A 15,572-nucleotide genomic window follows, 5' to 3' on the forward strand; every position below is an offset into this window, starting at 1 on the left:
ACTAGCTCTATCTATAAAGCCAACAAACTTTGTAAAATCTCTTTATGTATGTACCTTACCTAAATAAAAATTATTATTATTATTATTATTATTATTATTATTATTATTATTATTATTATTATTATAGTAGCTACCAAGCTTGTCGGGCGTCCTGTACGCTCTTGTTTGCCTTCCCTGGCGTCTGCTGCGCCACACATAGAAAACGGATGGTATCATTTTCTGTGAACATGACAGTAGCTAAGATTGATTGTAATGACAGCTTGAATGGTAGTTGACAAAAAATTGGTAGGCACAATACAGCAGAAACAATATAAGATTGATTGCAATGATAGCTTGAATGGTAGTTGAAAAAAATTGGTAGTCACAATACAGCATATGGCTAGCACATAAAAGAAGACAGCAATGAACACAATGATAAGGTTGTTTGATACTACTGTACATAAAAATTAGGAGATTGAGTAACACTAGGTACAGAGCAAATTTAAAGCTCAGTGTAGGAAACTAAGAAGATGAAATTAGGTACTTTTTGGTTTTGCTTTTAAAATTAATAAGGCAAAAGTTTTACAATTCACTAGGGAGTGAGTTCCATAGACTAGGTCCCTTAATTTGCATAGAGTGTTTACACAGATTAAGTTTGACCCTGGGGATATCAAAGAGATATTAATTTCTGGTGTGGTGATAATGGGTCCTATTACATCTGTCCAGGGAGAGTTTCAGAGCATGGTTTGCATTTAAGAACAGGGTTTTGTAAATGCAGTTGACACAAGAGAATGTGTGGAGGGAGTTAATATTTAGCAAGTTTAGGGTTTTAAACAAGGGAGCTGAGTGTTGTCTGAAAGCAGAGTTAGTTATTATTCTGATAGCAGATTTTTGCTGTATGATGATGGGCTTAAGGTGGTTTACAGTGGTAGACCCCCATGCACAGATACCATAATTCAGATAGGGGTAGATTAGTGCATAATATAGTGAGAGGAGAGCAGAGTTAGGAACATAATATCTGATTTTGGAGAGTATACCAACTGTCTTAGAGACTTTCTTAGTTATGTGTTGAATGTGGGTGCTGAAGTTGAGTCTCTTGTCTAGGAATAGGCCAAGAAACTTTCCATCATTTTTATTACTGATGTTAATGTTGTCTATCTGTAGCTGAATTGCATTTGATGATTTGCTTCCAAATAAGATGTAGTAAGTCTTTTCGATGTTTAATGTTAGTTTGTTCGTTGACATCCATAAGTGAACTTTTTTTTAATTCATTATTCACAACATTATTTAGTGTATGTGGGTTGAGGTCTGAATAGATAAGGGTAGTATCGTCAGCTAACAATATAGGTTTGAGAATATTAGAGACATTAGGCAGATCGTTTATATATATAAGAAATAGAAGAGGTCCTAAGATACTGCCCTGTGGCACTCCAGCGGTAATTGGTAGAGTGGAAGAAGTTGTATCATTGATGGTTACATATTGGTGTCTGTCACTAAGATAGGATCGGATGTAGTCAAGGGCAAGGCCTCGGATTCCATATTGCTGGAGTCTAGAAATGAAATTGTGTCTAGATGAAATGTCTAGATCTAGAAATGCCCGAAAGCCTTTGCGAGTTAGTGGCTTAAAAAAAATGTAAGAACACCAATGTTATGTACTCTCTCGAGAAAAATGTATCTTCTTGTATATAAATGAATAAATAAATTCGTTTGTTTAATTCTAATGCTTGTAGGCGAGGACCGTTGTGAACGCCAGCTAGCGCACAAGTACATGAGCGCCCAAAATACACAAAAGACATGTACAGACAGGCGTGTGGCTTCTGACTTCGTTTTTATTGATTGATTAATATTACATATTAGGCGCTTACCTATAATAGTTATCATTATATGCAAGTATAACTATCACATAATAAATATAAAAGGAGTCTGTCCAAAAACTGACAAAAGTGTTGTGTTTTGTGCGTTTTATCGTGTTTGTTGTCATTCGTGGTGTGTTGTGTTTACGCTGGCGGGCGGCGTCCTTACCAAGCCCGGATTATGTCTATTACATCACTAAACTTTAATTTTAATAGCATCACTAAACAAGATTTAAATTGTTAATAGCATTATATTGTCGTTTTAATATTGAACACGTACCCATTTATATTTAAAGTTAGTACCCTGTTATATTTAAAGTAACTTGGTATTTGTTTCTTGTAATCATTTATTGGAATTAATTAATAGTATAATTGTTTATATAAGCATCAACCTCAGTATCATAGTAAAATATTCCACATGAATATACTCTCACCCTGTTTATTTTTACACTTAGATTTATATTAGAGTAAATTTCAAGATTTAATTAGATTTACATGTCATCTTTTTTTTTCTCTGAATTATCTATTGAGCTCACTTTGTTTTCTTAGGTTCATACCAATTATAGGATTTTAATTAACCATTACTAAGCTAATTATCTTCAAGATCATTTTACTTTATGATTATTATTGTTCTTACTATTTTTTATTTTACATTTATATTGACAGTCTCTACTGATTTTTTGTTTTTTTATTTTATGTAACTTCTGTATCCTTCCTGGCTATCTATTGGATCTTTATTTTACTTCTAAATTGTTACTATTTTATTGTATTTGCTTTTATTCTTGCGTTTTGCTTTATCGTGTATCTTGTATCGTGATCCCTCTGCATCTCTATGCACACTGATATTGATCCTGATCAAAATCTTCTGTCTCATATCTACACCAACCTGCATATTGATCATCATTAATGCAAGTATTTCACAGCACACCAGGCTAAAAACAAACTCCAAAATAGCACCTGTTTATCAGTTTACAATCAAAATGTTAGATCACTTGGTAAACATTTTGACGATTTAAATGCATTACTCACAGCACTTGGTACTAACTTATCGTTCATTATTTTAACAGAAACTTGCCTAAATAAAGACTATACCCAACTCTACAACTTAGCTGGTTATAAAGCCATTCATAACTGTAGGCCTAATAAAAAAGGTGGTTGCACACCTATATATTACTGAGATACATTTATCTGCAACAGTGTCATAAGTGACAGAGATGACTACTGTGAATATACTTTTGCTCAGTTCACAAATAAATCCCTTAAATCCTCTTTGACTATTGGAGCCACCTATAGATTTCCCAATACTAACATAGCTTCTTTCTCAGACAACCTAAGGAATCTTATTATAAACAACAATCTCAACAAAAACCACATCATTCTGGGAGGAGACTTTAATATTGACCTGGGTAAACAAAATTGCTCTCAAGTTGACTATTTCCTTAACAGCATGAACGCCTGTATGCTAATCCCCACAATCACCAAACCTACCCGAGTCACTCAAACATCAGCCACTACCTTGGACCACATATGGACAAACATAACAGCTCCCCTTGTATCTGGTATCATCTACGACAGAACAACTGACCACTATCCTACCTTTCTCATAGCGAACATGGACATAATACCACCAAAAAGCAAGAAACTTTCATTTAGGCTACACAGTGAATCAGCTTTAGGCAATCTTACAGATGCACTTCACAATATTAACTGGGATTCTGAATTCAATAATACCCATGATATAAATTCATTAGCTAACCTCTTCCTCTCCAAAACTCTAAGCCTCTACAACCTTCATTGTCCCCTTTTTACCAAGCAAGTAACTGACAAAAGATTAAACAATCCATGGCTCACAAGTGGCATTCTCAACTCAATCAACAAGAAACATGAATATGAAAAGAAACTTAGGATTGGCCTAGTTTCAAAGGAAGTAGCTAAAAGGTACTCATCAATGCTTACCAGTATCATAAGAAAGGCAAAACTTGCATATTATGTGAATAGATTCAATGAAGCAAAAGGCAACATGAAAAGCACTTGGAAAACAATCTCTAGTATCCTAGGAACTAAACAACACTCACATAACCAAATAAAGCTCTACAAGGATGGGGATATACCGTCAACTGATTTAGAAATGGCAAATGAATTTAATAGTTTCTTTTCATCGGTTGGTGCTAATCTTGCCAGTAAAATCCCACAGACTCAGACACATATCAACACATATCTCTCAGGCAGCTATCCAAACTCTCTTCTCCTTTCACCAATCAGCCCGGCAGATGTTGTGTCCATCATACACTCTCTAAAAACCAAGGCAGGGAACACCAGTGAAAATCCGTCCATTGTATACAAGAGAGCCTCCCATGCCCTTGCCCCACCCATAGCCCTACTGTTCAACAAATCTATAGAGTGTCACACCTTCCCTGATATCCTCAAAAAAGCAAGAGTAATGCCAGTCCATAAAGGAGGCAATCCGGCGGACATAAACAATTATAGACCAATATCAAATCTACCAATATATATAAATTATAGACCAATATCAAATCCGATTGGACTCTTCATTGACCTAAGAAAAGCCTTTGATACTGTTAATCACAACTACCTCTTACTTAAACTTCAGCATTATGGAATCCGAGGCCTTACCCTTGACTACATCCGATCCTATCTTAGTGACAGACACCAATATGTAACCATCAATGATACAACTTCTTTCACTCTACAAATTACCGTTGGAGTGCCACAGGGCATTATCTTAGGACCTCTTCTATTTCTTATATATATAAACGATCTGCCTAATGTCTCTAATATTCTCAAACCTATATTGTTTGCTGACGATACTACCCTTATCTATTCAGACCTCAACCCATATACACTAAATAATGTTGTGAATAATGAATTAAAAAAGTCCACTTATGGATGTCAACGAACAAACTAACATTAAACATCGAAAAGACTTACTACATCTTATTTGGAAGCAAATCATCAAATGCAATTCAGCTACAGATAGACAACATTAACATCAGTAATAAAAATGATGGCAAGTTTCTTGGCCTATTCCTAGACAAGAGACTCAACTTCAGCACCCACATTCAACACATAACTAAGAAAGTCTCTAAGACAGTTGGTATACTCTCCAAAATCAGATATTATGTTCCAAACTCTGCTCTCCTCTCACTATATTATGCACTAATCTACCCCTATCTTAATTATGGTATCTGTGCATGGGGGTCTACCACTTCAAACCACCTTAAGCCCATCATCACGCAGCAAAAATCTGCTATCAGAATAATAACTAACTCTGCTTTCAGACAACATTCAGCTCCCTTGTTTAAATCCCTAAACTTGCTATATATTAACTCCCTCAACACATTCTCTTGTGCCAACTACATTTACAAAACCCTGCCCTTAAATGCAAACCATGCTCTGAAACTCTCCCTGGACGGATGTAATAGGACCCATTATCACCACACCAGAAATAAATATCTCTTTGATATCCCCAGGGTCAAACTTAATCTGTGTAAACACTCTATGCAAATTAAGGGACCTAGTCTATGGAACTCACTCCCTAGTGAATTGAAAAACTGTAAAACTTTTGCCATATTTAAAAGCAAAACCAAAAAGTACCTAATTTCATCTTCTTAGTTTCCTACACTGAGCTTTAAATTTGCTCTGTACCTAGTGTTACCCAATCTCCTAATTTTTATGTATTTAACCCTAACAACCTTTTTCTGAGGTTGGAAGAAAACGTGCTCAGATTGGGGACTTGTTTATTTTATAATGGTAAATAATAAATTAATATATAATAAATTAATAAATAATAAATTAATTATTATTATATAATAAATAATAATAATAACATAGTATAATGATAAGCAATTATTTTTAATGAATCAAATAGCTAATTAGGATGAATGATAAATAATTATTGACTAGTGCATAACAATAAAGTATTAAGGGGCCACGCAGTCTGCGTCCGGGTTTATATAACCTCGGCTCATTGCGCGCGCAGCTTGGGGCGGTTAAAGTCAGCTTCCAGACATACGTTTTCTCTCCCACTCAGAAAACCCACCGTTTTTGGGAAAAACAGTGTTCTTTTTCTGAGGTTGGAAGAAAACGTGCTCAGATTGGGGACTTGTTTATTTTATAATGGTAAATAATAAATTAATATTTAATAAATTAATAAATAATAAATTAATTATTATTTATAAATAATAATAATAAATAGTATAATGATAAGCAATTATTTTTAATGAATCAAATAGCTAATTAGGATGAATGATAAATAATTATTGACTAGTGCATAACAATAAAGTATTAAGGAATAATTATAATGAATAATACTTAATGATAAAGTAGGAATCAATTACAATTAATAACTACATCTGCATTAATTTAATTACACTAATTACAATTCATGGGAATATTTCTTAGCTATCTGCAGGCTTATCACTTTGGGGGTTCCGGCGGAGCACCCCCAATCCCGCGAGGGCCAGCGGCGCGGAACCCCCAACCCCGAAGGGCAAACGCGGCGGCTGGCCGCTGTAACTAGGAATGTGTGTCGACCTCATGGGTGCAGTAGTCTGCCCTCGGGCTCCATCCCTTTTCCTTGTTCATCAATGGTGTACCTTGTGCGCCTTCCGTAGTCGGTTCTGGAAGTATTAAGGCAGTAAGGGTGGGCAGAAACGGGCATGCAGTATGAACGTGACGGGCAAGAAACCTACCCCTTAAGGGTACTGCTGGAATTAATTTCTAAGAGGAGGGGGACATTTCCGGAAGCGAACTGGGCAAGTGTCAATAATGGATAAAGCCAGGGTGATACCCTGCAGAAACTCTGAAAAGGAACACTGGCACAGGGAATAGGAATGACTAGAGGGGAAAGGAAGAGAAAAAGATCTTCCAGGAAACTAATCTGTAGCGAAGTAAGGTAACTACCAAACCGAGCAGAACTTTAGCGGGGAAAAAAAACCAGACAAGTAAAAAAGGTTGGGGAAACGAGTTACCGTATCTGGGTCAAGGGCAGAAGTTAATCCAGGGGGAGGGATCCAGCAAGTAATAATTCATTTCAAAATAATCCAATAGAATAATATAAAACAATAGAACAGTCCAACATAATCAATATTTGTATGACCACTATATGTATACAATATCAAATCAATATATAAATAAAACCATAAATCAAATATAAGAAACAGGTTTTAAGGCGTAACTGCAACATGCTTGCGTCCAGAGTGACACGAATTATAAGGACGGTAACCGAGTCCGTTACAGTGATCTCCATTGCATGTTGGCCTCCGAAAAGCATGTTAAGAGCTGAATAGTTAGCCTAAGAAACTGCCTTAAGAGGCGTAAATGAGTTTAGTCCGAGTGTCAATGAGCATTCTGCGAGCAGCAGTACCCCAAGAACTTCAAGATCTGGGGATCTGAGGCAAAGAGAAATGGACACCAGGAAGGCTAGGGGTCCGTAAATGTAAAATAATTAATGTAATTAATATAGTAAAATAACAGAAATAAGGACGAAAATAGTAAACCAACTCCCAGACTCATAATAAATTACTACGGACGAGATGGAAATAAAAATTTTGAATGACAGTACTATAAATTAGTATAGCAACTAATGAATATATACATACACACATATATATATATATATATATATATATATATATATATATATATATATATATATATATATATATATATATATATATATATATATATATATATATATATACATATATACACATACATATGCACACACACACACATTCACAAGCAATAAATAGTACCTTACAAATATAACGAAGTTTTCACTAAAAAAAATGTTAAAGAGAGACATAAGCACTAGAAGGATAGGGAAAAGCACAAAATACCCCTTCCAAAGTACTAGGTCGCAGGACCATTAGCCGGCGAACAGGGCGGGCCCGCCCAGCTAAGGGCTCCACAGGGGTCCCGGCTAAGGGCGTAACGGACTGGCCCAGCTAATGGGCTTAGTACGGGCCGACTGAGGGCATGGCGAAAAATGCCAGAGAAAACGATAAGAAGTAAAGCAGAGGGAGGGTAGAAGTAAGGCGACTAAAACCCGGACCTAATAATAAAGAACTTAAATAAGTAGTAGTATGATACAGTAGGAACTGTATAAATAGATAAATAAGTAAATGTCCCACACTGGGGAGGAGGAAGCAAGCAGGGAAACCCTAACCTTAACAAACCAACAATAACGTAGCATGCACAACACGAACACTAGTGGTCAACAAGGGCAAAATAAGGGCTTAACAAACAACAGTTGCCAAATGTAAACTGTAAAATCCTGCCTCTGAACACCAGCAGCTGGACATTGGCAACTGGTGCATCAACATCTGCCAAAGATAAATAAGTAGTGGCGTGGCAACTGGCCACCAGGGAAAACTTCGGTTATAAGTAGAAGTCCAACTGCAAGACAATTAGGGACCATATAGAACCTGGGAGCCAACAAGGGAATGGAGAGTATCTTCGGCCGCTGCCGAAGATACAAAATTAGCGGCAACGGGCCAAGGGGGAAACTGCAGCAGTAAGGGAAGTGCGACTGCAAAACAGAATATGCTCAAAATAATGCTGGAATGTAACTCTTTAGAGAAAACGGGATTAATGCATGAAGCTGAAATAAATTACAATCAAATACAATAAACTGGAAGGAGTGCTTATAGGCACCACGTCGGCTGGAACGCTTCTGCTGGAACTTCGGGGGCTGGCGTGTCGGCAGCTGGGCCCTTGGGAGCTGGAATTCAGTAGGATGGGCATTATCAGTTGGGACCGCTTCAACCGGAACATCAGGAACAACTTCAGCAGTAGCATGGGAGCTGGTCCAACAACCGCTGGAACGCCAGCAGCTGGACCATGTTCCACCTGAACAGCAGCAAGCTGGGACAGCAACAGCTGTACCCACAGCAGCTAGAACACCGACTGCCGGGAATGTCAGCAGCCGGAACACCAACAGCTGCAGCAGCTGGACACCAAAATTGAGCAACAACGTAGGAAGAGTGGCGGCTCGGACGCTAGGGCAGACGGCTGGACCAGCTGCAACAGATCCAACCGAGCATCGGCCGTTAGAACACAGTGACACGTCGCAGGAAGAACATCGGCCGGACATCAACCCCTGAACGAAGGCAGCTAAGACGTCGGTGGCTGTGAAAACCTTCCGGGCTACACCGGGCAGACAAAACGTCTGGATAAACCAGCGGCCTGGGGGGGGGGGGGCCACTGTGACTTCCGGGCAACACCGGGCAGACAACATGTCTGGATAAACCAGCGGCCTGGAAGGCCGCATATTTATATGACCAATGTAAATAAGTTACCTGAATAACATCGCCGGCTTAACTCATCACAGGAAGAACGTTGGCTGGACATGAACCCCCGAACGCAGTCAGCTAAGACGGCAGTGGCTATGACAACTTTCCTGGCTACATTGGGCAGACAAAAACGTCTGGATAAACCAGCGGCCTGGGAAGCAGCAGCATCTAACGGGCTACACCGAGCAGACAACACGTCTGATAACCAGTGACCTGGAAGGCCACACATGTCTGGATAAACCAGCGGCCGGGAGGCTGCAGATTCTTTCGGGCTACACCGGGCAGACAAAACGACTGGAAACGTTTACTGGTACTGTCTAGCTGTCAGTACTTAATAACTTAATGACAAAGTCAAGAAAACAAGTATAAAGGTAAAACGGTAAGTAAAATGACATGCACTTCAGCAATGCATAACTAGCAATAAATTGCTGAAGGAACTAATCATAATACGAGTCCAAGATAAACTTAAAGGGAGAGGCATGAGGCCCGAAGACAGTGTCTAAGATATCCTAGCTGACTTAACTTAAACGTGAAGCATAAGTTAAACAAACATAATTGTAAACCAGTAAAGTAAAAACATGCAGCAAGAGCGATGTAAAATGCAGGAAATTTGCAGAGGAAACTAAACGTAAATGCAGGGCCAGAATAAACTTAAAGCAAGAGGCAAGGGCCCGATCCCTGCAACTATCACATCCTAGCTGACTTTACATAATAACTTAAAGGCAAAGCAGAAGTTAAACAAACAAATGTAAAACCAGCAAAGAAACATGCAGCTTGACACTGCATAAAATTCATTAATAAATTAAGGAAACTTATGGAAAACAAGTCCATGAAAACTTAAAGCTAGGGGCCAAAGGCCTGTGACACAGCAGCTTGCAAACCTAGCTGACTTTACCTAATAACTTAAAGGCAATAAGCAAAAGTTAAACAAACCTAAATGTAAAACCAGCTAAAGAAAACATGCAGCTTGACACTGCATAAAATTCATTAATAAATTAAGGAAACTTATGGAAAAACAAGTCCATGAAAACTTAAAGCTAGGGGCCAGAGGCCTGTGACACTGCAGCTAGCCTAACCTAGCTGACTTTACCTAATAACTTAAAAGCGATAAGCAAAATGTTAAACAAACATAATTGTAAACCAGTAATAAATAAATACACATGCAGCAATTAAGACGCTGCATAATTTGCGGGAATAGTTAGCTGATGTAACTAAACGTAAATGCAGGGCCAGTAATCTTAAGCAAGAGGCAAGGGGGGTGGGGGCCGTACTCTGCGCCTATCCTAGCCTAGCTGAGTTACTTGATAACTTAATGGCAAACAGTAGTTAAACAATCACAATTGCAAAACCAGTAAGAGTAAATAACATGCAGCTTGACCCGCATAAATTGCAGTAATAAATTGCGGTAAATTAATGATACACAATACCAAGATAATCTTAAAGTCAAAGGCATGAGGCTTGTAACTCAGGAACTAGCACAACCTAGGTTACTTTACTTAATAAATAACTCGATACAAGAAGCCAGAGTTTTAATAAGTTAATAAAACATGCACGGGGGCAATGCATAAATTGTAATAAATCATGCAGAGAGAAACAAATCGTAGTTGTAAGCCCAAGGATGGTAACAGCAAGAGGCTTGGACCCGCATCACGGATCCAAAATAAATAAACTGCGGATAAATAAATTGTGAGGCATAACACATTGTAACTGAAAGACAATAATATAATATTTTATATAGCCAGCGTTTAGAGTAGGGTAAAGCAACAGCGCAAAATAGGAGCTGGCTTGAGCATTAAATGTCCTGGAACAACAATAACAGCACTACCCAATATATAAACATAGGCATGGGGCGAAAGCAAAGGTAAAATTACAGTAAATATTGTAGCATGAGGGAGCACGCCATGACTAACAGTCAGACTGTAAAGGACTTATATAAAGAACGTAAATAATAAATAACGGCACAACAGAAGTCGCCCAAGCAGCATACCTCACGTCAACTGGGTGAGGGAGCTTAAGATACAGGGCTGAGCAGTTGGGGAAGGTGGGGTGGTGGACAGGCCTCCTCCCGATTGTGCTTCAAATAACAGCCACCTACTGGAGAAAACCCAGTGCCCCATAACACCGAGGGTCACCTCCCCCTCTAGGACCACTGCACCTGCATTTGGTCACCAAGGCTGAACCAACAATCGTAAAAGACTGAACCAACAATCGCCCTGAAGCACGCCCTGGCGTGTTTCAGGGCGCGCGCGCCAGGTCCGGCACGCCAACAACACAAACACTGTACCTTAAATGTTGAGAAGGGCAGGGCGCCCCTGACGGGTCGCTCCGAGTCGTTGTCAATAGGAACTGGTGTAGGGTCCATGCTGGGGGAACAGTTGAGCGGGCTAAACTTCTGTGTTTACGACTCACTCGCTGAGCAGCAGTGAGCCGTTTTGTAAGAGAGCAGCTGCTGGCTTGTCGGGAAGAGGGCCACGCCGTCTGCGTCCGTGTTTATATAACCTCGGCTCGTTGCACAAGCAGCTTGTGGCGGTTAAAGTCAGCTTCCAGACATACGTTCTCTTCCCTCAGAAAACCCACCGTTTTTGGGAAAAACAGTGTTCTTATATGGTGATTACACCTCGGCTCCCTCCAACAAGATGAAAATGTACCTATGTACCTATAATTTTCTCTCATCTTTTTTTTTTCATTCCATGTAATCTGTTATCATTTTTTTGTCTATAAATTTTGCAAGTATTTACCTCCTTAAAATTTTCTTAGATTAAGGACCTGCCCGAAACGCTGCGCGTGCTAGTGGCTTTACAAGACTGTAATTACCATAATTGTATCCTCACATTCCTTATGTACATTCTTGTATATGCATAAATAAATAAATAAATAAATAAAAGAGTATTACCTGTAATTGGGAGAAAGGATTGTAGCTTCTGTAATTAGTGCTAATTAGTTATGCTATTAAGATAATGAGATAATGGAGCGAGTATAAGCTTACTTGCTACAATCCTTCCAGCCAGCGGTGGTACTCCCTTCCCTATTACAAATTTGTTTATGAATGTATTTGCTTATTGTCTTGCCTATTTTTTGTGGATCTGCTTGTATTCTGTTTATTAGAGCTTGTTTATTACCTTTCATATTTACTTATTGATTTTATATTTGATTGAAAAAAAATGTAAAGTAGTGCATTCACCATGAGAGCAATGTTTCCTTCAGAAAGTATATAAACGTGTACCATTATATTTTAATAAATAAATTGCAAGCATATTCTTTAATTTGAAAAAAATGAGGAAAACACAAGAGTTAAATGTAGACACCCAGTTACAAACAAAAATAAGAAGTAGGAAAAATAAAGTGTGACACCAGAAAGAACACTGGAACGCCTAGATGAGCATCGTCGCCAACTCGCCATTATCACAACACGGGACGGTGAGTGTCCAGACATGAGCATAAAACTTTCCCACAAACTGCACCTATCTTAAAGAAGAAGCCCACCATTGACCGTCGAGTGCTCACATCAAGTCTAACTCTACAACAGCCTAAGAAACAACACTCAAGCCTTGCCTAACCCTCAACATTGACGTCCCACCGTGAGGCGTCACCCAGCATCACCACTCATGCAGTCATCAGAGGAAAAAAACTTCCCACAAACTGCACCCATCATAAAGAAGATGAAGACTCACCAGTGTCCAGAGTGTGGGAAGGTAATTACTCATCTTGGAAATATGAAGAGTCACATGTTAGTGCATTCGGGTGAAAAATCTCGCAAGTGTCCAGAGTGTGGGAAGAAGTTCAATCAGCTTGGACATATGAAGACTCACATGTTACAGCATTCGGGTGAAAAACCTCATAAGTGTCCAGAGTGTGGGAAGAAGTTCAGTCAGCTTGGGAATATGAAGTCTCACATGTTAGTGCATTCGGGTGAAAAACCTCATAAGTGTCCAGAGTGTGGGAAGGTATTCACTCGTCTTGAACATATGAAGACTCACATGTTAGTGCATTCGGGTGAAAAACGTCATAAATGTCCAGGGTGTGGGAAGAGGTTCAGGCAACTTGAAAATATGAAGAAACACATGTTAATGCAATCGTGTGAAAAACCTCATAAGTGTGCAGAGTGTGGGAAGAGGTTCAATCAGCTTGGACATATGAAGAATCACATGTTAGTGCATTCGGGTGAAAAACGTCATAAATGTCCAGGGTGTGGGAAGAGGTTCAGGCAACTTGAAAATATGAAGAAACACATGTTAATGCAATCGTGTGAAAAACCTCATAAGTGTGCAGAGTGTGGGAAGAGGTTCAATCAGCTTGGACATATGAAGAATCACATGTTTGTGCACTCGGGTGAAAAACCTCATAAGTGTCCAGAGTGTGGGAAGAGGTTCAATCAGCTTGGAAATATGAAGTCTCACATGTTAGTGCATTTGGGTGAAAAACCTCATAAGTGTCCAGAGTGTGAGAAGAGGTTCAGACACCTTGGAAGCATGATGACTCACAGGATGATGCACATTGATAAAAGACCTTTTGAGTGTGGCAAAAGGTTTAGAGATCGTAAATCTATAATACGTCACATGTTAGTACATACAGAAGAAAGGCCTTTCGAGTGTGATAAATGTGGCAGATTATTTAAGTCACGTGAAGATATAAAAGCACACATGTTAGTGCATTTGAATGATAAACCTTCATGAGTGTCCAGAGTTTTGGAAGAGTTTCGGTCATCTTTGTAGTATGAAAACTCACAAGACAGTGCATTTAGGTGATAGGTTAAACATTTTGAGTGTGAGAGATAAATCAGAAAATGTTTTAAGTATAATGTAAAATAAAGCACATATTAGTTCATTAACTTATAATACCATTCTTCCAATTTTAAAATTGTTGGAAATCGTAAACTTTATCAGGAAAATATCTTGCACCCACCATGGTTTCAACCATTATAATTTATTATATATTTTTATACTGTTTTAGCTTACCCAATTCCATATACTGTATTCAAAAACATGGTGTTGCTACTTCACATTAACTTGTTTCTCACTCTCCAACCCCTGCCCTATTTTCCTTTCTGTTGTCATGATCATGTATGTACACGATCATGACAACAGACAACGTGTATGTACTGGTACCAATTGTCTTCTTTGATATCTGTGTACCTCATAGCTTCCATTCCATTTTCTTCTCTGCCACAGAAGAAACGTGGCAATGTTCCACAGCCACAGTGCTGGCATTGGCAGTGCCATCACTGCCACCACATTTGAAGGCTTGAAAGCAAGCCAAAAGCACTCTAGTTGATTGTTAACTTTTAACTGTGGTTTTATATATATACTATTGTACTATTTTTATGAAATATTAACATAATTTTTGTTATTTTGCTTAATGACCGAGATATATAAATCATTAACAAATATATATTAGATTGGAATTTATTTCAACTAAACCTCTTCATTTATATTTGCATCAGATATTTTTAGTAGTCTGGCCTATCTAGATAGGCCAGATCTAGATCGGGTTTTGAAATGGTCAAAGGATTGGCAGATGCAGTTTAATGCTGATAAATGTAAAGTTCTGAGGTTAGGTAATGATGATAGAGTTACAAGATACGAGCTAGATGGTGTTGTGATTGCGAAGTCGGATTGCGAAAGGGATCTGGGAGTTATGATTAGTAAGAATTTAAAACAAAAGGATCAATGCATAAATGTTCGTAATAAGGCAAATCGGACACTTGGATTTATTAATCGCAGCGTTAGTAACAAGACACCTGGTGTGGTTCTCAAGCTATATCTTGCTCTAGTTAGGCCCCATTTAGATTATGCAGTTCAGTTTTGGTCGCCATATTATAGAATGGATATAAATTCACTTGAACGTGTCCAGCGTAGGATGACTAAGTTAATTCCCCAAATTAGAAATCTTTCATATGAAGAAAGATTAACAAAGCTTAAGTTGCATTCACTGGAAAGGCGAAGAGTTAGGGGTGACATGATAGAGGTTTACAAGTGGATGAATGGACATAACCGGGGGGATATTAATAGGGTATTAAAAGTATCAACACAGGACAGAACACGAAACAATGGATATAAATTGGATAAGTTTAGATTTAGGAAAGACTTGGGTAAATACTGGTTCAGTAACAGGGTTGTTGATTTGTGGAACCAATTGCCGCGTAACATTGTGGAGGTGGGGTCCCTCGATTGTTTCAAGCACGGGTTGGACAAGTATATGAGTGGGATTGGGTGGTTATAGAATAGGAGCTGCCTCGTATGGGCCAATAGGCCTTCTGCAGTTACCTTTGTTCTTATGTTCTTATGTTCTTATCTACAGTAGTTATAGTGATCTAACCCTTGCATTATTGTGTGCATTAAGATAGATTCTGATAAAAGACTAACCTTAGTTGGGTAGTCATATTAGCCTGACTGGCATTTATAATTTTCTGAGTTGGAAATATATA

General features: G+C 38.5%; 1 protein-coding gene across 1 annotated transcript; it reads left to right on the forward strand.

Annotated features, from left to right (window-relative positions):
• Positions 1–12,523: 12,523 nt before the first annotated feature.
• On the forward strand, positions 12,524–13,821 carry LOC138367334 (zinc finger protein 85-like). The gene is made up of 2 exons (XM_069328760.1): positions 12,524–12,565; positions 12,967–13,821. The coding sequence occupies exons 1-2, from the start codon at positions 12,524–12,526 to the stop codon at positions 13,819–13,821; spliced, it is 897 nt and encodes a 298-aa protein (XP_069184861.1).
• Positions 13,822–15,572: the final 1,751 nt, after the last annotated feature.

Source organism: Procambarus clarkii, chromosome 2 (genome assembly GCF_040958095.1).
Source record: "Procambarus clarkii isolate CNS0578487 chromosome 2, FALCON_Pclarkii_2.0, whole genome shotgun sequence".
In the NCBI taxonomy this organism is placed as follows: Eukaryota; Metazoa; Arthropoda; class Malacostraca; order Decapoda; family Cambaridae; genus Procambarus; species Procambarus clarkii.

What these genes read in the sequence shown, in the direction of transcription:
- LOC138367334 (XM_069328760.1), top strand. Translation starts at nt 12,524, where the DNA reads ATGAGCATCGTCGCCAACTCGCCATTATCACAACACGGGACG. An exon ending in CATTATCACAACACGGGACG is followed by an intron (nt 12,566 to 12,966) that starts GTGAGTGTCCAG and finishes CACATGTTACAG; the next exon opens with CATTCGGGTGAAAAACCTCA.